Genomic DNA, 24,031 nt, shown 5'->3' on the forward strand with positions numbered 1-24,031 from the left:
CAAGGTAGAGATCATGTAATGCAAAATATGCACTCTCAATCTATTTTCTTTCTATGAGATAACCGAACTGTACTTGTCAAATTTTAACTTTAGACAACTTCCTCATCATTCAAACCAAGGAGAGAGCCTTCAGCATTCATATTATCAGGTGGCGAGATACTTGGGATAGTTTCCAATGCGATATAAACTAAACCAATTATGAATAACAACATGGCAGCGATCAATCTGAATACGCTTCCACCGTTCAAGCTCACTGCGATTAATGTATAGACTAAAATAATTTATGTTAGAACTTTCTCATCTCAAGAAAGATGACGGAATATACATACAGACACCTCGTCCAATGAACGAGAATAAAAAGGACCCATAGGCATAAGCTTCAGCAGGTACGTTGAATTCTAAAACCAATATGTTAGTAAGATTTTTCACTTGAATCAATTATGATACCAATAATACATACCCAATAATCCTATAACGACCCCAAAGGCAATGATATATAATGCAGATAAAAACTAAGAAAAATGTTAGTAACAAAATAATTCCACGATCATTCATCCATTCAATTCTTGGAACGACATACTGAGTGACTAGATATAATGTTAGTACACTGAAAAAACGACGATTGATGTCGGAAAGGCTTGAACTTACAAGCTGTGGAACAATTGAGAAAGTCCTCCCAATACCTATGATTCTATAGTTAGTACATGAATTTTTACTATGTTATGTTTGATATTGTGATACATACCGATAACCCTGCGACAATCAAATTGGTAATCTTAAATGCCCCAGTTAGGTCTTGACTCTCAATTGGATCTAAATTAATATTCATTCTATAAAGGTTTTGCTTGTATAACCTCACAATAATAGGTTTAGTATAAGTCGGACTGACTTTCTGAAAACTCGGGAGACACACAACGACATCCGCCACCTCACACATTAAAATAATATGGGGGACCAAAAAAAAATGGTATTCAAGTCACGTGCAATTGGTAGCCCAAGATCACATGACTTTCACATGATTTAAGGTGTGGATGTCACGGGGACAAAATCAAATTTTTTGAAAATGTTTTGACTTATGCTTCTTCTTGGTATGAAGTGATAACTTATCAACAATAACACAGACCCAATACAGCTATGTCTTCCACTTGGAAATCAAGGTTGGTAGAGCTACTGCACGTAGCTGCCGATCCGTTTCTAGTAGATTTGTCAAAAAAGCATACTAACGATGAGAAGAAGCTATACTCTCTTGTCAATGAACCCGACTCCAGTGCAGAACAAATCATCAAAGAAGCTATCATTAAGTCAATGGAAGAATCATTCTATCGTCCGCAAATCCCTCGTGAAATGTTGAAACGTAAACTGGATACTCAACTCGAGGATGACGAAAGAAAAATTGCTAAGTTGTCATTTAAGAAAGAAAGGAAACATAGTGCTGTTGAATCATTAAAAACACAGGATGAAGTAAACAAAGAAGAACTAGAGAGCTTTCTTAACAAGAGCATCGACGAGTTGGAAATACTTTCAGTTCCCGAGTATTACCCATTAAGACCTCATACAGTTTCATCATTAGCAGAATTATATTATCTAACGCAAACCCTCCCACTTATAAAACTACTTCCAGGAAGTCACAAGGTATTAATGACGGACAATTTTGAACTGGCATTATTAGAAGGGAAAATAGCTGTTTTGTATTCGCGTATGGAAGAACTTAAAAGACAAGGAAAATGGTCCTTAAGACAACCCCAGAAATTCTATGATCCATTTACATACCTTAGAAAGACTAAAAAGAAGGAATTTTATTGGGATAATGTATTAAAAGAAGGCAAATGGATGGCAGAAGATTTCAAGCAGTCACTGAGATACAAGAAATGGTGTTGCGTCACAATTGCTGAAGCAGTAGAAGATTATTGGCGTATGGGTAAACTGGTTTGTATTAATAGAAAAGAAATTGTTCAGTACAGTGAGGGACAAGCGAAATCTGAAGCAATAGAATCTACTTCTGTTGTTGAAACAAATCAAGTTAAAGGTGATATACCGGAAACAATAGACGTTTCCCGTTTGAAATCGGCCGAGAATGAATCTTTTAAAGAGACAGTGGACAACTTTCCTAGTATATTGTCTCCAGGAGGTAGCAGGAAACCAACAGAAGAAAAGTCAATGTTTAAAGTTTATCTAGATATAAATGATTTGAAAAAGATTGATCAATCGATTATCCGCAATCTTCCAAAGTTCACTCCATTCGATCAAGATGCAACACTTGGACCATCTCACGTGCTAGAACCAGGCGAAGCCCCTATTGCGTCTGTATCAAGGTTACTCCATCCATTTGAAGAGAACGAAGAATGGTATAAGATTGTATTAAGGGAAGCAGATTCAAAGAAAATCCGAAGCCTGGGTCCTCCAGAATATCAGAAAGGCTTGTTTGGATTTCAGTCGCATCGTCGTTTCAACTACTTAAAACCGCCGAAGCCTCCTTTGGTAAAGAATATTGAATATAGGACTCCAACCATATGGCTCCCTCAAGATGACAAGCTTCTTATTCATTTTGTTGCAGAATTCTGCTTTAATTGGGATCTCATTTCTGAGCACCTACTGTCAACTTCCACTGCATCTAGTTTAAAGAAATATGAATCTAATATTGAAAGAAGAACTCCTTGGCAATGTTTCGAAAGATACATCCAATTGAATGAAAAATTTCAATTTCTGGATATGAAGGGTGTTTACGCTTATCATGCTCAGCAATGGTTAGAACAAGCACATAGAGCCCAGCTGACAACAAAAAGAAGAATTTCTCCGTTGGGAGTTGGAACCGAGTCAATCCAGAGGGGACATAGAAGACTTAGATGGGCATCAATGTTTGATGCAATGCGTAAGTGTATGAAAAAGAGAGAAATCGCGTTGGCCAAAGTCAATCACCGTAGATCTACGGCGGAAGGGGGTCAACAGCAAAGCAATTCAAATTCTAATAGTCAAGAAGATACACCGGTTAAAAGAAGTAACGATAGAATTCCAACGCCTGCAGAGCTTTCCAAATTGAAATTTGAACGAGACAAATCAATCCAAGAGGCATACTTAAATCAACAAGCAACTAGATCAAGAATGATGGCTGCTGTTGCCCAACAACAGAACCAAAGCCAGCAAAGAATCGGTCAACCATCACAAGTGCCAGTTCCTCCTCCTACACAGGAAAGGCTCTTACCGAATCAACAACTAACTCCGTCTATGCCATCAGCTCAGCAAGCAATCGCCAGTCAGCAGGGCCCTAAAGTTGGTAATGAAAATTGGCATTCACCGGGTAATATTGGGAGTCCACAATCAAGCCAGATGCCTATTCCACAAAACCAACCAGCAATGATTAAAGCAGCTCAAAGTCCAATGGGGTACCAACAAGCTGTTGCTAACAATCAGCAGACACCAGTAAAGAGACCAACTACTCCCAATGGAACACCGCTCACAAATGAACAAATACAACAGTTGTTGCAATTGCAAAAACAAAGGAGATTGCTTCAGCAACAACAGCAGCAAGCAATGCAAGCACAAGCACAAGCACAACATGTTCCGCTTAAGTCTGGTATGACCAATCAGCAGATTAACTCGCCCAATCTTCTTCAAGGAAATCACGTACCAATAAACACAAATATGGTTAAACCTGCCAATGCAAATCAGGTCCTGCAGCCTGCATCACAACCTAGACCGCGCATGCAGTTTGCCCCTGCTCAAGTTTCGGCAATTATTAGTTCAATTCAACAAAAGAATCCAAACTTTACAAAAGATCAAGTAACAAAACTAGCCGCACAATATCTAGCTAGCCTTCAGCAACAACAACAACAGCAACAACAACAGCAGCAACAAGCCCAGAATAGATTCAACCAAGGCATGCGTCCTCAACAACAAGCGCAGCAAATTCAACAACAGAGGTTGCAACAACAGCAACAGATTCAGGCCCAGATGCAAGCAAGAAACAACCAAATCCCATTAGATAGAGGTTTTAATCAAAGCCCTAACAGGCAGCTACAACCTGGTACTTTGAGTCCAGAAGAAAGACAACAGTTGCAAATGCTAAAAGCATCTGGTTCAGCTTCACCAATTGCACAACAGCTTCTTCAACAATCTGTTTCAACCCCGAAGATGCAATCAGTTTCACCTGCTACAGGCTCTCCGAATATGGCTTATACTACTCAAGAGCTTGAACAAAGAAGAAGAGCGCTTTTGCAGCAACGACAACACCAACAACAGCAGCAGCAACAACAAAATGAGCAAATGGCAGGATCGCAAAGTTTTACCTCTAGTAATGGGCTGCCAGGTGCTGACTAGTAGTATAGTGTAATGATTTTATAGACCTTTGTAGTATTAATGAATTTCATATAGAGACAGAAGTCGCGTCTTGTCGCACTCTAAGATTCACATTGCAAAAATATTGTGTTGTAAAAAATCGTGTTGTAAAAAAAGTGTAAAGTAGAGTCTGCTGTAAACAGAGACATCCAACCAAAGAGCCAATGTCGGACAAGCAGTTGCCGAGGGACTTGAAGGATGCTCTTAGTATCACACCTTTAATACACTTAATACCCAAACAGAATATATTCCCACTACTTAGTTGTGCATCACTTTCTCCCACAATAGATGACAGTCAATTGATATATCAGGGAACACAACAAAAGAAATCCGACTCTGAGACGGAAGCAATGTATGAACGAATTGCGAACGAACTACTTGAATGTGATGATGAACAAGTTGAAAATGAGTTAAAGCGAATCAAATTCATGAGATATCCTACAAATCCGGAGGAACCCCAAACTTCAGGAATTAGAGAACATCTAAAACCCTACGAACAGAAGCTATTTGACAGTATAGTCTTTGATGAGACATCCTATTCTGATCTGTCTATTCTGAAAGTTGAATCCTCAAGATTGTCAGTTAGAAAGAGATATCATGTAGACGATGAGGAATCCATGCGACGTCATAACAAGAAATATCTTACAAAATTTAACAATGAGAAATTGGGAAATACCCCTGCTCGCAAATCTAGTCGCAAAAGACATCAACGAGGAGTCAATGAAGACCCTGGTGAGAACAGAAAACTAGTGAAATTTTCGGATACGGAGCTTCGACAAAGGGCAGTAACAAGTTTGCGATTACACATTAGTCGATTCATGTGTCCTGATGAAGAAGGATTAGATAATTCAGAGATCACAGTTGAAATTCTTGAACTTGTTCTTGACTCAACAGCAAGATGTCTTTATCAAGAAACGGATTTGGATGTCAGTGAATTTTCCAATCTTCAGAAAATCTGCCATAGGCTGTTAGCTGATTCTATCGAAAAGTTTGATGTTCATCTCACCATATCAGAGATAAAGGATGTCTTTTCAGTAGCCGATGAGTTCTTGAAGTGTGCCTTGTATTCACGCATTCTTCTCTTGATAATGAATGGTCCTTCTCAAGATAAAGTGTTATTTGTTGATGCCTACTTAAATCTGATTGTTGAATTCTTAAATATTTTCGTGGAGAGTTTATTGTTTCCGATATCAGCATTACAGATACCAGGAGGGGATGAAGATATCCCAGCCAAGCGACAGAGTTTGAATAAATTGTTCTCGGAAGTCGGGCAATTTGTTAAACAACTAGGACATCTTAATTCGAAAGCCAAGCTAGAGCACCAAGTGCTTACAAAAATTGAAATACTAGCAAATCAAATAATTTTCGAAGATAGATACCTGGATGACAAAAGTTCCCTTCTCCGAATTCTTCCGATAGATCCATTAAAAATATCTGTATCATTGAGTATCATTGAAGTGTTTAAAACTTGTTCCGAGGAGAGATCATATTTAATTGAAGAGGTATTTAATAATTTTTTCACCATATCTACAAATAAGGTTGTTGCAAGACAATTTAAAGTTGAAAGGGGATTTAGTATACACTTGTACACATTATTATTGGGAAAGTTTGTTCAATGCATAGAATCCGAAGACGGCAAAGAACAAATGGAGTCTGAATCAAGAAACGCCAAGGACACAGTAGATCAATTGGTCCACAAGTTATTATGTTCAATTGCAGATAGATTTAGTTCCGCAAACAGAGGACTACTTCATGTTGTAGTGGAAGATTTACTTATGCTTTTGCCGTTTCCGGAGTGGTCAAGCACTGAATTACTTTTGAGATCTTTAGCTGAGCAATTGATTCGAATCCTTCTGAACCATGATAACAATCCTTCGCTTGAAGGGTACTATCTAGATATTATGGGTTCCATTTGTGAGAAGGTCTTCTGTTTGAAGCCAGATGTTACATTATCAATTGACCCGGAAGGAATACTGCACATCCTTTCTGATTTCGACAGTATTAAATTTGACAAAGAGGATTCACTTAAATGCTTTATTATAAAATTGAAGAATTGGAAAGAAGCAGCACAAAGTAAGGAGAATATTGAAGATATAAATATAGATGAATTGGTTGCCGCTGATCGAAATCCAAATGATATCTCCAAACATGCTATTCACAAGTTGTACCTTTCGCTCATCTTAGATCCTTCTTTAAACAAGATCGTTGAATCATTTGTATCTGCTCTAGGAATATTCTTGGAGAGTCCAAAAATCAAAGTTAAAACCAAGGCAATAAAGATCCTCGCATCCCTTTCAGAAGTGTCTCCTACTATACTTAGAACCAAGCTGATTCAAGATTCATTAAGTGCAAGGTTATTAGACAGTTCGACCCTGGTTCGAGACGCAGTATTTGATTTTGTTGGTATGTACGTCCAGAAGCATCCCGATGAAGCTGATAGCTTCAAAACTCCTTTACGTAGTGCATTAAACGATGATGGGGTTCTGGTACGAAAAAAGGCCATAAAATTGTCAAAAGTTCTTTATCCCATGTTCAAGGCAACCGCTTCGAAAGTTGATATCGGGTCCAGGTTACTTAGAAGGTTAACAGATGAAGAAGACACAGTAAAAAATCTTGCTGCCAATGCCTTGCTTGAATTGTGGTTTCTTCCTCTAGCTCTGACGAATATCAACAAGAGCCATTGTGAGGACGTAGTGAAAGTGATTGTTGACCTTTCTGGATCAGGCCCAAAGTGTTTGAAATCTGTTGAATCCTTTTTGGAACGATATGTTTTGGGAAGCAAGGATGAATCTATACAGAGATCTACTTCGGTGTTTGTGGACATGATTTTGGATTTGGCGTCTGGAGAAAATGCCATCTCTAAACGAGAAGGATTACTATTATTATCAATTTGTGTGAAATGCAAACCAAGCATCTTTGGACAGGATCAATTAGTTGCACTTCAACCAATAATCACTGATGAGTCACAGATCGGTGAACTATCCTATGTTTATGCTCTCAGAACCATGAAGTATGCTCTCCCCAGTATCGATTCATTGAGACCAGATTTTATCGATTCCTTTCAAAAATTTTTAATACAGAGACTCGGGAAATTTTCAATTGGACAACTACATGAAGTCATTCCTTGTTTATGGAGACTTGGTCAAATCAATTCGAATACACAGAAGTTGGCAAAGGCTGCTATATCCACCATGAAACATGTATACCCTTACATTGAGGCAAGACCGTTTAAGGACAACGTTAAGGTGGCTAAATTACTATCACTATTGGGCTGTTTTGGTAAATATTGTGATTTTCTGCCGGAGAGAAATTTGTTTGCCCATGCCAGTTTAGGATTGAAGTACAAAGAGACTGTCACAAGTCTAATACTTAAATACATTCTTTTCTTTACAGATAAGGGATTGGAGCAAAATCGTCGTCTGGCTATTGGTAACTTGATTTCACTATGCTCGACTCATACAAACTTGTTAACTACTATGCCTGTGTTGACGACATTGGATAGAGTCATGAATACTGGGAATGAGAAAATGATACTGTCGATGCTTCAGGGATTAATTAACTTCTTGCAAGAGAAAGATTCCGAGGTTCAGAAAAATGTTGGCTACTCTGAGAAAAGTTCAACAAGCAACAAATTAGATGTTAATGTATTTCATGGGAAGCATAATAGTGCGGATGGGGTTTGCGCGTCAATCGTGCAAAGATATTTGGATAAAGTATTGAAATTATGTTTAAAACCGGATCTAAAATTATTCTATTTGCCTATCCAATTTATAGAATTGGTCCTTGAATTAGGTTACGCCAATCCTAAAATCTGTGTTCCTACAATCATAGCATTAGAATCTTCTCAAGATACCAAAACCAAGAATACAGCATTAAGAATCCATACCGATTTGTTTGAAAAGCATGAATCATTGGTTGAGACCAGTTACGATGAAGGAATACGTCTTGCGTTTGAGTTGAATAAGGGCAGTTTTCAGGGTCAATCAGATTTTTTGAATTCTATGTACAGCATAGTACTGTCTTCCCATACGTCAAGAAAGAAATTGGTGAAAGCTATATCAAGAACTCTCAGGCTAAATTTACATTATCCAACGCCACAACTGCAGGATTCTTTAATGTTTTTGGAATTCTGGGCCCAAAATGTAGCTCAAATTCAACTAAAGAGTGTTGAAGAAGTTTTGATGTTGTTACATGAGATGTATGTGATACTTTCTGGACCAAGAATGGATTTTATTCTTGAAATTGAGAATAGTAATGTGCCTCCTTCCCCGTCCCACTATCGAACTGCCTTATCTATGCGAATTGTTCTCGAAGCGTACAGGTTCCTTTCTATTAAGTATAACATTTCGCAAACACAAGTTGAGGGATTTGGTTATCATTCTTTAGAAGAGATTCGACAAGCGCCGAAAACTGTCAAAGATATCAGAATCAATATAGACTGGATAGTTGCAAATACTGGGGCCGTGACCCAAGAGTCATTTGAGAGATGTAAACTGGAACTAAGCCAACTTATCTAGTATTTCAGCTGAAGATTTATTACTAACTTTAAACATTCGAACCACTATGATTTCTATAACGTTGCCAAATATTTGAATTCTAGAATTTATATGATTATAATGTTACGTATTTAATCAAAAGCTAAATGGTTATTGCTTTTGAGGTCTAAAATTTCTCTTGCGAAGAGCGTGAGGCATTTTAAACCCGCCAACTGTAGGTTCCAACCTCTCGAGTGAAGTTCCAAAAACATGTGTAGAATCTTTAATTTGAAAATCAATTTCATTCACATTCTCAACTTCTTCTAAATTCTGTCTGTAGACCCAAACTTTGGACTTTGGTATTCCTGTTGACGATAACATTGCGTTTGTCTGAATCCGTATATCCGAAGCTGGCATTGTTTGCATTTCTCTCAGTACTGTATCAATTGGCTCGGGTTTGGTTTCTATTGGCTTTTCCACTTTGGCAATATGATTAGGAGATTCCACTTTTCTGATAGGATTGGGAGGTTCCACCTCCACGATTTTAGGAGGCGCCACTGGGTCAATAACCAAGGAATACTTTTCACTGAGGTTTAATCTAATCACAGGGCCATATCTCTGAGCTCTTTCTAATTTTCTTCTATCGCGTAACTCTTCAATCGAGCATTCATAATCTGGATCATCAGAGAGTTCGCTACCATCGTTTACACCAATGTTCTCTCTTATATCGTTATTTAAGGTGTCATATCGTCGTCTCCAATTGTCATGTTTCCTCAATAACCTGCGTATTTCGGCAATGGATAAGTCACGTTTTAATTGTAATTCTTCATAATCATTAGGGTTATTGATTGAGGCTATATTTCGTAAGTGACGAATCCAATCATACTGATGAAGTAATTTTAACTGATCTTGTAAGCTATCCACTTCCGATAATATTCTTAATCTCTCTTCATTGGTCATAACTTTCTCTTCTTTCTTCATCTTTTTATAAAAAACTTCATAAAGGGAGTCCGGTAAAGGATCATCTCTATTTTGAGAACGTCTTGGTAGTAAAGGTTCCACTATTTTCAAAGTATCAGTATGAGGAGGCAAATCGGGTACATTACCTGATTCTCCGTAGAACACATATGGGCGGTTCTCGTCACCCGTGGTGTCAGTTAGTTTTATGGGTTTGTTGCCTTGAAGATGTTCATTGACATTGTCAAAGTTAAACAATGTCTTATTTGGCTGTTTCTGTGCAATGTCTTTCGACCGGAGTTGTCGCTCCGGTTTCTCTTTTTTAATCTCCTTCCTGGGTCTTGTCGAAACCATTTTCTTATATCATTTCAAGATATCCTGTCCGATCCTTTGATTTGACTCTTTTCTGACTTTGGGTTGTTATTTATCGGTGTGGTTCTTTGCTATTGTTTTCCCATACATAATTTTTACGAGACCTCCTCAAAAAAAAATGCGCCTACCAATACCCCCTGAAGAATCTCCAGATGTGAAAAACTTGAGGGGTTAATTGAGTAAGCAATGGAAATAAGAAAACGAAATACGGGGATCCCAATCAAGGAGGATCCAATCACTAGCGAGCATTTGGATGACCGTGATGAACATAGATCTCGTCGGAACAGCATCAATTGGCTATATTTGGTTGTGCTTTCCTTGGGTTGGGTAGGTGTTGTTCATTATTTTGAGAGAATTGTCCCATATAGAATCATCGAGAAATGCCAATGGAAGCAATGGGAGAAATGGCCACTGGATAGAGATGTTCATAGAATTGCCCTTCTTGCTGATCCTCAAATTGTGGATGATTATTCTTATCCTAAACAATTCAAATTCTTCAACTTTTTTGTTAGAGCCGGGGCCGATAATTATCTTCATAGAAATTTCCAGATTATGCAAGAAATATTAGATCCAGATACAACAATATTCCTTGGAGATTTATTTGATGGAGGAAGATACTGGGAAGATGATCAATGGATTGCAGAGTTGAAGAGATTCAATAAGGTATTTCCTAAAAGAGTTAATAGAAGGGATATTCGATCAATTCCGGGGAATCATGATATTGGATTCCAAACAATTCATAAACATATTCAAGATAGATTTGCACAGTATTTTGGAGATCTCAATGACTATATAGAATTAGGAAATCATACAATTGTGATGTTTGATTCTATTTCGCTTTCACATCCAAATGAAACAATTTTACGAGAATCTCGGGAATTTCTTGAATCCATAAATCAAAGGATAAATCCAGCTTATCCTAGGATCATATTGACACATGTGCCCCTTTATAGATTTCCAGATAGTCAACTATGTGGTCCATTAAGAGAATCAAAAAAGTTGTTTCCACTTGTGAGAGGAGACGAATATCAAACAGTAATTGAATATGGGTTTTCACAAGAAATATTGAAAACCATACAACCAGAGATCATATTCGCAGGCGATGATCATGATTATTGTGATATTATCCAACATTATCAAACACTGAACGGGATTGATAAGCAGACTAGGGAAATTACTATGAAGTCACCTGCTATGACAAGTGGGGTAAGGCAACCTGCCATTCAACTTCTATCTTTAAGTAACCCATCTGGGAATATTGGCAGTACTTTCAAGACTGAGATGTGTTACATGCCATCGCCATATGCAGGACTACATACATACCTTGGTTTGTTACTACTTAGTTCCATCTTTGTAATTGCAAAGACTAGAGGCTTATCGTCGCCTAGTAGTGGTATTACAAGACATTTCAATTGTACTATGACAAAATATTTTGTGTTGAATATGTTTATTCCAATCATTGTCCTTTATATATACTATAACGCTATCTAAGTACCACCAAATTTAAAGAGTCTATCCGCATAACTAGGATTAAAATCCGCTCTCTTTTGTATATATTGACGAACAGCATATTGTTTCATGCTTGCCAATTGACCCTCTGTAACCAACGAATTAACTAATTCAGATTGTACTGTAAACAAATTCCCAATTTCTTTCAAGATTTGGAATTGTTCAGATAATTCAGTAATACCCCATTCATCAATAATACTTTGATAACGAATTACATCTTTAGTTAAAACAATACCTCCAATTGAATTAACTGTGAATTTCTTGTAATGCTCTAATAATTGACTCAATAATTCCATTCCAATCTTAATAAGTACATTTTCCAAATTGGTCCCACTCATGGCATTTTTAAGTGAAATTTGAACATCAATCAAGAAATCACTAATTAATTCACATGTTTCGGTATCTTCTTCAATATTATCACAATTAAAATCCTTTTTCTTTTGTTTTGATAATAAAAACAGAATCCTGGATTTAAACATCTCCAATGTCTCGGCAAGGATCAAATTCAAACTTTGTTCACATTGGTAAACATAATTATTCAAAAGCGTACTCATTCTATTCTTGATATTGGGAGCATTGGTTGCACAAGGAAGAATTATTCTCTTGACACATGATGCAAGAAGAAGAAGAATCTCACTAACGACATTAAATGACTTAATATATTCCAATTCAAACTCTTGCGTCAGTTGGGCTTTGGCGACTTGTTGATGCAGTTGATCATAAATAACTTCAAGTCCAGCACCGATATATAATTTACCAAAATCAATAATTAAAATTTCAAGGATTTCAAGTGAATATTGAGCAGATTTCAGAGGGGCTAATTCAAGTAATCTGGCTATAGATTCAACGGATGATTTTAAGACAATTTCAACTTTTCCGGAATTCATCTTTGTATATTCTTCCAAATCACGACTTACCCTATCGATTTCACTTGAGGAACGATTTGTTGGTTTATCACTTAATTTTGCTTTCACATATGCTTTGAATTGAGTCATTCGTTTCCTTTCTAAGAAATTAAACGTGAATCTATCGGCATTTTCCTGTGGTTTTTCGGTATATTCAAAATTTTCCAAATTATCCAATTTGGTAGCAAGAGCATGATTATTAATCACCGTTTCATTAAGAGTATTGAACCTGTGTACAATATCATAAATCGTTTCTTCAAGATTCTTCTTCTCACGTGAGAAATACACTTCATCTCGAGTATATTCAATAAATAAATCCGAAAGGGATTGATCAAGGATATGACTCAATTCATTATCACGATCAAGTTCATTAGTAACAAGAAAATCCTTAACATCTTTGGTAAAATCTCCCAAGAGGACAGAAAGTGAATGCAATATTCTCACATGTGCCAAAGATCCAACCGATAACGAATATTGGAGTAATCCATTCACCTTGTTGCGTATTATCTGAGCATACATTCTTTGAATAAAAATCTTAAGTACAGGAGTAGGATCTTCAAAAACTTGTTGTATTATTCTTGCTCTCGACTTTATTTCAAACCGTAAGTTATCCAATGTAGATGCAACTACTTCATCTCTAATCTGAGGTTCATTATAATTTGGATCAGATATTTTAATCCAGGTAGCTTCATCATTAAGTAAGGCCGAAGTCTTTTCATCTTCAACAATATCATTCTTACTGACAAACGTTTGTATCACGTGGGTCCCATCGTTATATTCAAATAAGATCATGGCAATCTCTTTCATTTCATCAAATTGGCCATCTTCTGAAGCAACTTCAAATCGATCTAATAATTTATTCTCCATTTCTTCTCCATATTGTTCAATTGAAGTAATGCATTTTTTAGTAAGTGGTTGTTGTTCATTAGCAATCTTTTTAGCTAACGTAATCAAATTGGCAACAGTTTTGGCACATTTTACTCGATCTTCGAATTTCTTACTTGTACGTAAACCTTCCAACGGTTCATATTGACCTTTGGTATAAAACCCATGATATGCTCTGATTAAAAAGATAGTCTCGGTTGATCGATCTCGTGAATTTGTAATCTTATTTAACAGCATCCCCAATGGATTTAACTTTTGAGCAATCTCCAGGATCTGGGAATCTAATGTGTCAAATTTGGTTGTTGCTGCTTTAACTTGTTTATCTAAATCAATAACATTCTCACTATGTTTCAATTCATATTCATCTACAAGCTTTTCATGCCTGATTTGTTGATCATTGGCTTCTATGCTTAATTGCTTTAATTCTCGCAATACCGATTCAAATGTTCTTATATATGGTTTAGGATCAAGGTATTCAAATTGATTCACTTCAGTATCTTTAAGAATATGATCTTTACTAATTTCTTCAATGAAATCATTGACTGATAATCCATTGAGGAAGTTATCAGCCGATAGAAGCTTCTTTATGTTTTCATCTAATTGATAAATTGAAAAGTTCATCTTGCCGTTCAATGTTGTCAAACTCTATGATTCTGTGGGTGTGGTGGTCCGGAATTATACGACCATTATTATTTTGCCATGTTTATCAAATGCGACAAATGTCGTCTTTAATTAATGAACGACATTCAGTCCATTTGATACATCCCATGGCCTTGGGCTTTAGCAATACTACAATCTACAGTAAAGGTTAACCGATTCAAAGAAAGATATTTTACAAATGTATTATTAAGATATATATACACATAAGGTCCTTACATACAAATCAACACATTTAGTTGGCCTTTAAGGTCAAGTGACACTTACCACAGTATTGTCTGTCTTTCATGTCAGCCATGAAGATACCGGCACCACAAGTTGGGGCTGGACATTCTCTTCTTAATCTTTCAACCTTACCTTCGTTATCAACCTTGTAGTAAGTTAAGACAGCTAACTTGTTCTTTCTGTGCTTGTGCTTAATCTTCTTTGGGGTGGTGTAAACCTTCTTCTTTCTCTTCTTACCACCACCTCTTAATCTTAAGACTAAGTGTAAAGTAGATTCCTTTTGGATGTTGTAGTCAGATAAAGTTCTACCATCTTCTAATTGCTTACCAGCGAAGATTAATCTTTGTTGGTCAGGTGGAATACCTTCCTTGTCTTGGATCTTGGATTTGACATTGTCAATGGTGTCGGAAGATTCGACTTCTAAGGTAATGGTCTTACCAGTTAAGGTCTTGACGAAAATTTGCATTTTGGCTTGTCTGCAAAGGATGCTTCTTTCTTACCAAGTGGTGTAGAGATTTCAAAAATCAATCGAAGGAAGAGAAACAAAGGTTGGTAGGAGAAAAATACTGGGAACTCACCGAGGGTACAAGATGGCACTGAGAGAAAAATTTTTGCACGAAGGCAAAAAATATCAAAATTTCGTCACGTGCCCAGGGGTCCTTTTTAGGGTTGGAGCCCTTGAATGGTTGCAAAATTTATCAATTGGATATCACTGACTTTACTGATTCTGAAAGGACAAGGAGAAGATGAGGAGTCACCCTTCTTTCTCAGTATGGAAGATGCTTGGCAAAGTCGGAATGGGATCTTGTATACCTGCCAAACTTTCAGCGTGTCATAAATGTGTAGTCTTATATCTATGGAGTTTTCTGTTTTGAATTTGGGTCTACATGCTGCAATGAACGTAATAAAGTGCTTGAACAAAACTATTTACAAAGACGTTTTATTAACAAACATATATATATAAGCTATACAAATCAAGTGTTCCAACAAAATAGACTATTTAAGAAAGATATAAAACAAAAATATTAAAATATTGTATGGCTTTATTAATAACAAGCAAAACAACACAATAAAACAAATCAACGAATGAAACAACTCATAAGTCTTTCAATTAATAATAAACTAAATGCAAATTAAAACAATAATTCAGGAATGGGAATCACTCTTATTTTCATTTTTTCTGAAACATAAACAACAAAACAATAAATAAAATGCAAAAGTCAAACTTGGGGAATGAGAGGGTGTAGTTATCTCGCTTCATCTAAAGCAGTTTCAGCTACGATAATCATCTTTTCAACTGAAGCCAAATGCTTCCCATAATTATTCTTACTAGAAATCTGTTTCAAATATTGTCTTAATTTAGTAACCAAAATCCTCTTTTCTTCACTCTTACCATCAAATGCTTCAACTAATTTTTGAATAACATAATTTGCATATTGATCCTTCATCATTAAAGCTAATGGAGAATCATCACTTACTAATTCAACCTTATAATCTAAATTGTCCAACATTACTTCATTCAAAATCCGTTTTCTTTGAGCAACATCACCGAATTTAATACATTTTTCAATAACATTAGATGCGAATTTATGTTTGGAGAAATTAACAACTGATCCAAGGACAACTTTTAAGATTTCTTCACGTTCATCAGGTTTACCATGTTCTAAAATATGTTGCATGACATAATTACCATATTGATCTTGAATTAAATAAAAGATAAATCTATTCAATTCATCCAAAATTGCTTTTTGATCTTCAAGACTTGAAAATTCCAATAATCGTTGAATAACTCTACAACCATAAGGATGAGTCGATAAATGATAAATTTGACTATCCAAACTAGTCAAAATAAATCTAATTTTATTGAAAGGTTTAATCATTTCAATAGATTTTTGAATAACATGATTCCCATTCTGATCTTTTGAACAAACCAAAATATGATCTCTTAATTCTTCAATAATCTTAATCTGACCATCTAATTCAATAGCTTCCAATGCACGTTGTACAACCCTACATCCATACATTTGTAATGATAATTCATAAATATGTCCCAACATTTGTTCCAACAAAACTTGTTTTTGGGTCTTGGTTCCAAATTCGAAATATTTCTGAATGACATAATTCCCGAAAACATCAGTCATCAATTCATACGCAATATCTCTAATCTCATTAAAAATGACTTCTTTTTCTTCATCACTAGCTTGAGGTAATTTAGTTTGAATGAATCTCGATCCATGTTGATCCTTGGTGAATTCAATTGCATGTCCATAGATATCTTTTAAATAAAATTCTTTATCCTTAGGATTTGATCTAACTTCTTCCAAGAGTGGAGAACGATAAATATGATTTCCACCACCACCAGTACCTGATCCACCTGGAGTTGAAGATTTGTTCCCTTTGGTGGATGCCAAACCACTACCGCCTTTTCTCTTTTGGTTTCCATTTCCAGATGATTGAGGAGGAGTATTTGTTCTGTTGGAAGTTCTTTCTGATTGGGCAACAGCTGCAGGAACTGGACCTGACGCTTGGGGAATTGGAGGATGTGGAGGTGGAGGAGACATACGGGTTTGAGGTGGAACTGGTCCGGATGGAACTTGTCCTGGAGGTGGTGGTGGTGGAGGAGATTGTTGATACATCAGATATGGATTAAATGGTTGAAACATAAATGAAGCTGGAGAAAATTGACGATTCATAAGTCCAATTCCACCAGTTACATTAATTGAAGATTTTTCTTTTAATTGTTCATCCTTCTTGTCTTCATCTTGATTCTTATCAGTTGGTACTTCATTACCTTCTTCGGTATCTTCTGATTGTTGTTGTTGTTGTTGGACGGGTGGGAAAGAACCATATGCCATCATATTATATAAACCAGGATCCATGAATTGTGGTGGAGGAGAAGGAATCATAAATGGAGGTGGTGGACTGATCGGTGGCATCATATTAGTTCCTGGACGGTAGAACCCTTGTGGTGGTGGCGGAGGTGGCGGAACCGCGCCTTGAAGATGTGGTCCTTGAGGAGGAGGTGGAGGAGGGACTGGCAATCCATTATCCATAAAATAGTTATAAGAAGATGGAGTAAATGAAGTTGCAGCTGCAGGATTCCAAAATCTTTGAGTTGCATTTGCAGTTTGATCACCACCATTGGAATTCAAATCTGAGTTAACTGAAAGAGCAGCAGTTGTTTGAATTGGAGAACTATTATTATAATGATCAATTTTATCACTAATTGATTGATGTCTAGAACTTCTTGGAGCTGGCATATTTAAGTTTTCATTCAATGAACCATGAGGAGAAGATAAAACACCAATAGACTTAATATTTTCATTAAAACTAGTTCTTCTTGATGGAGAATCACTTAAAGTTAACTTACCCAATTCAATTTCTCTAGTTGCGTCAGCAACAGCAGAGAATTTTTGTAAGAAACTATCTTGTGGTGGATGTCTACTGGTAATACCACCACTAATTGAAGCAGTACCAAAATTGATACGTTTACCATTTGGGTTATTATTGTTGTTGTTGGTATTTGCAACTGGGGCGGTAATGGCAGAAAATGCACCTCTTTTCAAACCAAATAAATTATTTGAATCAATATCACTTCCGTCATTAAATGAGAATCTTCTTTCTGAAGAAGATGCACCAGCAGCATTAAGTGAATCTAATGGATTTGAATTTGTGAATAATTTCGCAACTTCCGGATCAACTTGATCTAAAACTGATTTATATTGAGGATTCAAAGTAACATTTGATTGCATAGGAGATGTGCTTGTACTTGACCAAATAGTTTCTGAAGGCATTTCTCTCTTTTATGTACAAAGTGTGTATGGTATTAATTTATTTACAAAAATAAGGTTGTGGTAAAATTGTTCGGGGTATGAAATTATACCAAGTTTGTGTGATTTGGACGGATGGATGGATATATATATACAGTAAAACTCTTCTATCTATTCTTCAAAGCGGGATGAGACAAAATGAGGTGTGTTGAGTAGTGGGTATCGTATTGTCTTTATGATTTAACTTTATAGTTTTTTAACCGGTGAGTGAATGTTCTTCTTTGGAAAATAACACAGAGGTTGTAAAGTTTGAATATATACAAGTGAAAAAGTATTTGAAATTAAGTATGAACAGGAAAAAGGAAGTTGGAGGTTTGGGGAGGTAAGTTTGGGAGAGAAACTTTGGGGAGATATCTGGTTTATGTGTTGATGATGATTTCTTGTGATGATAGAGAGAGTGAGAGAGTGAGATGTTGTAATTTTTTTTACAACAACCAAAAAATTAAATTAAATTAAAAAAAAAAAAAAAGAAAAAAAAAATTCAATTTTTTTACGAAGTTTGATTTTCCAATAATAGAAAACATATCCGAAACATTAATCCGGTTTATCCATAATGACAAACAATAGATGGATTAGATCTCCATGTTAACTACCTCTCTCATTGACTGACAAAGAGCAAGAGACTATCTGAGCTGTGAATCCCTCCTTTCAATCACAAGAAACTAAAAAAGTACAACATCACCCAATAGTTGTAAGTCCGTTATTCTGTGTTTTTTCTTATCAATTTGCCCGCCATGAAAAGTGAATCAAAAATTTCTTGGTGGGAAGAAGTGAATAATAATAATTTTACTTCTCGTCTTTTGATTAATTAAACGACAAAAAAATAATTAGAACTTCACATAATCACCTGAAGATGATTTTTGAGGGGCATCTGATCTAATAGAGATACAGTTTGTGTATTTCTCATATTCGATTGACGACCACCCTCCTCAATATTTCGCCACGGGCTCTTTTACAAGATTTCCGAAGATTTGCTTGTTACATTTTTTTTGACTAGAGGAAGACAAATACTCACAAATTGTCAGACATGCTCAATATTCTACTTGTAAAAGGCCTTACTTACTTCCCCATACCAGGTCTAGCCTTTTTACAAGCTGTTGACGTGTACCTCTACGAAATAAAAACTTTGATTAACCCTTTTTATTTATTTACTTTCTTACAGAAATAATGCTAATATAAAACCCAACCTCTGGTGGTCTCTCTCATTAAATTCCCATCTTTTTTTCCATTTCAGTATGGAAATCCTTAACATTATTCCCACTCTCAAATCCTCCAGGATAAACATCTTCCCAATCAACAGTACTATCCCTATTCAACAACATATCTCTATGCATACCATCAACACCACCCAACACACTAGGTTTGAAATCAGTAGCTTCAATTATCTCTAATTCCATAGTACGTTTAATTGGTTCACCAGCTCCAAATACTCTTCTATACATCTCTAGTTTGGTATCTTGTTGTGTTTGGTCCCAATTGGTTATTCTACCTTCCAATGGATGACGATTGTTTAATTTCAGGGCAATGTTAAGTGGTCCTTCTTGTGTACGTAAGATATCTTGTAATCCTGGTGCATGTTCGGCTGCATCTCCGAATTTGGTGGTGTTTACTGACCCTTCGTTTTGATTATTAGGAATTATTCTTAATGACTAATTATTGAGTTAGTAGCTACGTCTTTCGCTGGCGATTGATTCAGGGTAGTATTACATACCATTGTTATTTTATATATATTATATTATCTATACTTGTTTTATTTAGTTTTTCTATTTTCTAAAGATAGGTTCCAATTTCAAAGTGGCAAACCAATTTTTTCAGTGAGAGAGAGTGACAGGAAAATATTGTGCACACATACACGACTAACAACTATCTGCAACACCCACCCTTACATTCTTTCAATAGGTTCATCAATTTCGTCAACCACATCGATTAACCTTTGACTTGGATCAAAATCGCTCTTTAACCATTGTGGAATAAACGACCATTCTTCAGGTTTCAACACCCCATTAAAACATAATGTTCCAAACACCAATACGGCAAACCCACTAAATTGCAACCAATAAAATGATTCCCATCCCATAATTATGGCAACTATCCAAACTAACAAGGTCCTGCAGGTGTCCACGGTAGATCTTGCTGTTGCAGACACCTGATGAGTAATTGACAACCCACAATAATTAAATGCGGCAATTGAAATCATAATACAAATTGATGAAATTAAAATTGGTCGATTAAAAATCACTTGTGAAAATGCTTCTTGTAAATTAAATGGTGATGTTTGGAATTGTTCAGGAGATTGAATAGATCCAATTATGAAATTTAAAAAAACCATAACTATCAAAAGGATCGAAGCACCAAAGAACCCCTCAATATAAACTAATTGTAATGGAATTATTGGGTGTTTTTCCAAAATATGTTCTTCAACTACAAACTGGAATGCTTGTAAGATTTCAGCAATCACAATCAATGAAATCCCAAATATGATCAATGCCCCAGTCTCATCCAATGAATCACTAGCTTCAGAATGTTTCGATCCACTTAATCCAACAAGTCCAACTCCTAACGTTACGAAAAATAATGAAATCCATTCAAGTTTACTAATATGTCTTTTCAAAAATATTACCGAAAGAATAGCCACAAATAATACAATTGATCCTCTTGTCATTTGATAAATAGAAACAGGAGTATAAACTAACCCAATATTAAGTAATGTCGTACCACATAAATCACAAATTGCCGGAATTGCCAATTTCAAATTCTGGAAAATCGAAGTTTCTTTCACTTCAACCTCTTCATCACCTTCTAATGCAACATATTGGGATCTGGATCTACTGTTTCGCTTATAAATCAACCAAAAGACAATATACATACTAAACTCCCCAATAAACATTTGCAATGTCTGTAATGCCGGCTGCTCAAAGTATTTATGCGTTGATAAATCAGGATTGTTACAATTGTGTACACATTGATTATCTTGATATTTGGTGAATAATGAATTAGCAGCTCCGGTAATTAACGTACCTGCTACGATTAAATAAAGGCCAAGCGACATATCCTCGTTGTTTCGTTTTGATTATTCTTTTGGAGTGATATTGTGTTTATGAAGTGTATGAAAGTATTCTATAAATACATAGATTTAAAACTCCTGTTTTCTTACTCTCTCTGTCCAAGGTGGCAAAGATAAAAATGTGGAGATAACAATTTGTCTGACAGATTTATTTTGGCGTAAAGTAATTTTCTGTTTCGTCGCCTAATTGGGAAATCCTCCACGATACAGGAATTGCACGTCTTTTCCTTGGGTTTTTAGCAATTGTCTACCCAATGGAACTCAAGAAGGTTCATCTTACAGCTTCAAATGTCATTAAAAACTATTATAGGGGACAATTGGCTGGTAATTGCAATAAAAGGTAATGAATACGACTTTCCTTCTGCGGAAATACTAATTTTAGCACGTATCACGTGATAAATTTGAGCCGCATGATGGTCATCTTAAATTCTCCACATTTTACCTAAAAACTGAATGATTTCTCCATATATTTGTGAACAATTATATATCTTTCTTTATATCTCTCGATAGCTAAGGTCAAAGAATAGCTATTTATCAAAACATCTTAAGAATTAATGAAATGGACGCTGTATAAAGTTAGGATAAAGAAATTGTTGTCTAATTGAACACCATAAATCATGATATTTCATACAATAATAATATCAAAGAAACAAATCTACCTTGGTCAATATTATCTAATCTATTAATAATAACCTTATGCTAAATTTCAAATCCCATTTGTTAACAAAATTGTTGTCAAATCATTGCAAATACCTTCAATATATCCAAAAAACAACCCATCTTCAATCTCCCTCGCTGACTAAGCAACACCATACAAAATCAATTTTTCTTACGTAATCAATAGGTGTTACCCGCACATATCCCATCTCAAAAATGTACCAAAGGCAACCAAAAAAAAAATTTTCATACATAATTAATTTTAAATTTCCCTTATCCCTTATTTCTAGTTATCGATAATTGAAGAATCCAACTTTCAATTACTATTTTTCTAATCACATCTATATAAATACAATAACATAATGGGTTTCGGAGCTCCAAGAGGCAGAGGCGGTGACAGAGGTGGCCGTGGTGGTTCAAGAGGTGGATTCAGAGGTGGTCGTGGCGGTGGTGACCGTGGTGGCCGTGGTGGTGCCAGAGGTGGATTCAGAGGTGGCCGTGGTGGTGGTGACCGTGGTGGTCGTGGTGGTGTCAGAGGTGGCCGTGGTGGTGCCAGAGGTGGAAGAGGTGGTGCCAGAGGTGGTGCTAGAGGTGGTGCCAAGGTTGTTATTGAACCACATAGACATGCTGGTGTTTTCATTGCCAGAGGTAAGGAAGATTTATTGGTTACTAGAAACATCGCTCCTGGTGATTCTGTCTATGGTGAAAAGAGAGTCACTGTCGAAGAACCAGCTACTGAAGAAGGTGCTGCTCCAACTAAGATTGAATACCGTGTTTGGAATCCTTTCAGATCTAAATTGGCTGCTGGTATTATGGGTGGTATTGATGAATTAGGTATTGCTCCAGGTAAGAAGGTTTTATATTTGGGTGCTGCTTCCGGTACTTCTGTTTCCCATGTTGCTGATGTTGTTGGACCAGAAGGTTTAGTTTATGCTGTTGAATTCTCTCATAGACCAGGTAGAGAATTAATTGGTATGGCCAAGAAGAGACCTAATGTTATTCCAATTATTGATGATGCTCGTCATCCACAAAAATACAGAATGTTACTTAGTATGGTTGACTGTGTTTTCGCTGATGTTGCCCAACCTGATCAAGCTCGTATTATTGCCTTAAACTCTCATTTATTCTTAAAGGATGGTGGTATTGTTGTCATTTCTATTAAGGCTAACTGTATTGACTCCACTGTTGATGCTGAAACTGTCTTTGCTAGAGAAGTTCAAAAATTAAGAGAAGAAAGAATTAAACCATTGGAACAATTAACTTTAGAACCTTATGAAAGAGACCATTGTATTGTCGTTGGTCGTTATATGAGAAGTGGATTAAAGAAATAAACTCTTTAATTTATCAGAGCTCCTTTTATAAATTTTTTTAAGTTTCTTCTTTGCATTGGTTCTAGGTTCATGTCGGTTATTTTTTATTTAGAAATGATCTAAATCACAATTTGTACATTATTTTTATCTGTAATTATCAATATATACACTATTTTGGTCTGATTCTTTTGTATTTCTTGTTTCATTGTTTTTGTATTGCAAGTGAGGCTGCATCAGTATCGAAGCTGCTTTTTTTAATCACTGCTCGATCATGGCTCTTTCTTGTCCTTGGTTATCTTCAGAAGCGCTTGTTGTAGAAAGAAGACAAAAATTGATTAATCTGCACAAAGAAGGTGCCAGTCGAGAACAGCAGGCTTTCATTTCTTGTAGGACACTACCTGTACTAATTGTATAATTCTTTCAGAGATACTTGTAGGAAAAGGCAAATTAAATTTTGCAGCCAGACTTCTTTTTTTGCCTTGCCCGGGGCTATTTCAAACACGTCAGAGAATTGGACCTTCAACACCGAAGTGTCCTACTGACCACAAATAGTAGAGGCTTTTTATAAACTATTTTTGTCTCTGCTTATATTGGCTAGTATTTTACGTATCCATAAGTATATTGTCTCGGTATTCTCTCGATGGTAATAAGAAAAATAATGGTTTCTGGAATGTTGAAACCTGCACAAAAAAACTAGACTCTACAATTGTCAGAAGATGAGAAAAAAATTTTCGTTGAATCAATTGGAAGTTTGAAGTTTGATGAGATTTTTTATTTCTCTCACTCAATTTTCTGCCTTTCTCTTTTCCTCTTTAAGAAATTTCAAAGTTCTTAACACCCTCCACTCAAAAGC

General features: G+C 36.0%; 10 protein-coding genes across 10 annotated transcripts; 4 read left to right on the top strand and 6 right to left on the bottom strand. All coding sequences in view use genetic code 12, as the record gives it.

Annotated features, from left to right (window-relative positions):
* Positions 1–89: 89 nt before the first annotated feature.
* J8A68_004765 (uncharacterized protein) lies at positions 90–829 on the bottom strand (the record flags this gene model as incomplete). The annotated part of the gene is made up of 4 exons (XM_049408759.1): positions 90–271; positions 330–398; positions 461–512; positions 746–829. The coding sequence occupies 4 exons, from the start codon at positions 827–829 to the stop codon at positions 90–92; spliced, it is 387 nt and encodes a 128-aa protein (XP_049261940.1).
* A 305-nt stretch (positions 830–1,134) lies between these two features.
* Positions 1,135–4,314, top strand: VID21 (Vid21p; the record flags this gene model as incomplete). The annotated part of the gene is made up of 1 exon (XM_049408760.1): positions 1,135–4,314. The coding sequence occupies one exon, from the start codon at positions 1,135–1,137 to the stop codon at positions 4,312–4,314; it is 3,180 nt and encodes a 1,059-aa protein (XP_049261941.1).
* Positions 4,315–4,496: 182 nt separating this feature from the next.
* J8A68_004767 (cohesin-loading factor complex subunit) lies at positions 4,497–8,849 on the top strand (the record flags this gene model as incomplete). The annotated part of the gene is made up of 1 exon (XM_049408761.1): positions 4,497–8,849. The coding sequence occupies one exon, from the start codon at positions 4,497–4,499 to the stop codon at positions 8,847–8,849; it is 4,353 nt and encodes a 1,450-aa protein (XP_049261942.1).
* A 129-nt stretch (positions 8,850–8,978) lies between these two features.
* J8A68_004768 (uncharacterized protein) lies at positions 8,979–10,118 on the bottom strand (the record flags this gene model as incomplete). The annotated part of the gene is made up of 1 exon (XM_049408762.1): positions 8,979–10,118. One exon carries the CDS (start codon positions 10,116–10,118, stop codon positions 8,979–8,981), a length of 1,140 nt encoding a protein of 379 aa, XP_049261943.1.
* Positions 10,119–10,322: 204 nt separating this feature from the next.
* On the top strand, positions 10,323–11,524 carry J8A68_004769 (putative lipid phosphatase; the record flags this gene model as incomplete). The annotated part of the gene is made up of 2 exons (XM_049408763.1): positions 10,323–11,342; positions 11,507–11,524. 2 exons carry the CDS (start codon positions 10,323–10,325, stop codon positions 11,522–11,524), a joined length of 1,038 nt encoding a protein of 345 aa, XP_049261944.1.
* Positions 11,525–11,623: 99 nt separating this feature from the next.
* SEC10 (exocyst subunit) lies at positions 11,624–14,783 on the bottom strand (the record flags this gene model as incomplete). Its single annotated transcript, XM_049408764.1, has 2 exons — positions 11,624–14,031; positions 14,360–14,783. 2 exons carry the CDS (start codon positions 14,781–14,783, stop codon positions 11,624–11,626), a joined length of 2,832 nt encoding a protein of 943 aa, XP_049261945.1.
* Positions 14,784–15,564: 781 nt separating this feature from the next.
* Positions 15,565–18,111, bottom strand: PUF3 (mRNA-binding protein; the record flags this gene model as incomplete). Its single annotated transcript, XM_049408765.1, has 1 exon — positions 15,565–18,111. The coding sequence occupies one exon, from the start codon at positions 18,109–18,111 to the stop codon at positions 15,565–15,567; it is 2,547 nt and encodes an 848-aa protein (XP_049261946.1).
* Positions 18,112–19,352: 1,241 nt separating this feature from the next.
* J8A68_004772 (uncharacterized protein) lies at positions 19,353–19,861 on the bottom strand (the record flags this gene model as incomplete). The annotated part of the gene is made up of 2 exons (XM_049408767.1): positions 19,353–19,796; positions 19,859–19,861. 2 exons carry the CDS (start codon positions 19,859–19,861, stop codon positions 19,353–19,355), a joined length of 447 nt encoding a protein of 148 aa, XP_049261947.1.
* Positions 19,862–20,029: 168 nt separating this feature from the next.
* J8A68_004773 (uncharacterized protein) lies at positions 20,030–21,196 on the bottom strand (the record flags this gene model as incomplete). The annotated part of the gene is made up of 1 exon (XM_049408768.1): positions 20,030–21,196. The coding sequence occupies one exon, from the start codon at positions 21,194–21,196 to the stop codon at positions 20,030–20,032; it is 1,167 nt and encodes a 388-aa protein (XP_049261948.1).
* Positions 21,197–22,230: 1,034 nt separating this feature from the next.
* Positions 22,231–23,199, top strand: NOP1 (rRNA methyltransferase; the record flags this gene model as incomplete). The annotated part of the gene is made up of 1 exon (XM_049408769.1): positions 22,231–23,199. One exon carries the CDS (start codon positions 22,231–22,233, stop codon positions 23,197–23,199), a length of 969 nt encoding a protein of 322 aa, XP_049261949.1.
* Positions 23,200–24,031: the final 832 nt, after the last annotated feature.

The sequence above is a fragment of the Hemisphaericaspora subhashii genome, assembly GCF_019202705.1.
Source record: "Hemisphaericaspora subhashii strain CBS 10753 chromosome Unknown scaffold35, whole genome shotgun sequence".
Lineage (NCBI taxonomy): Eukaryota > Fungi > Ascomycota > Pichiomycetes > Serinales > Debaryomycetaceae > Hemisphaericaspora > Hemisphaericaspora subhashii.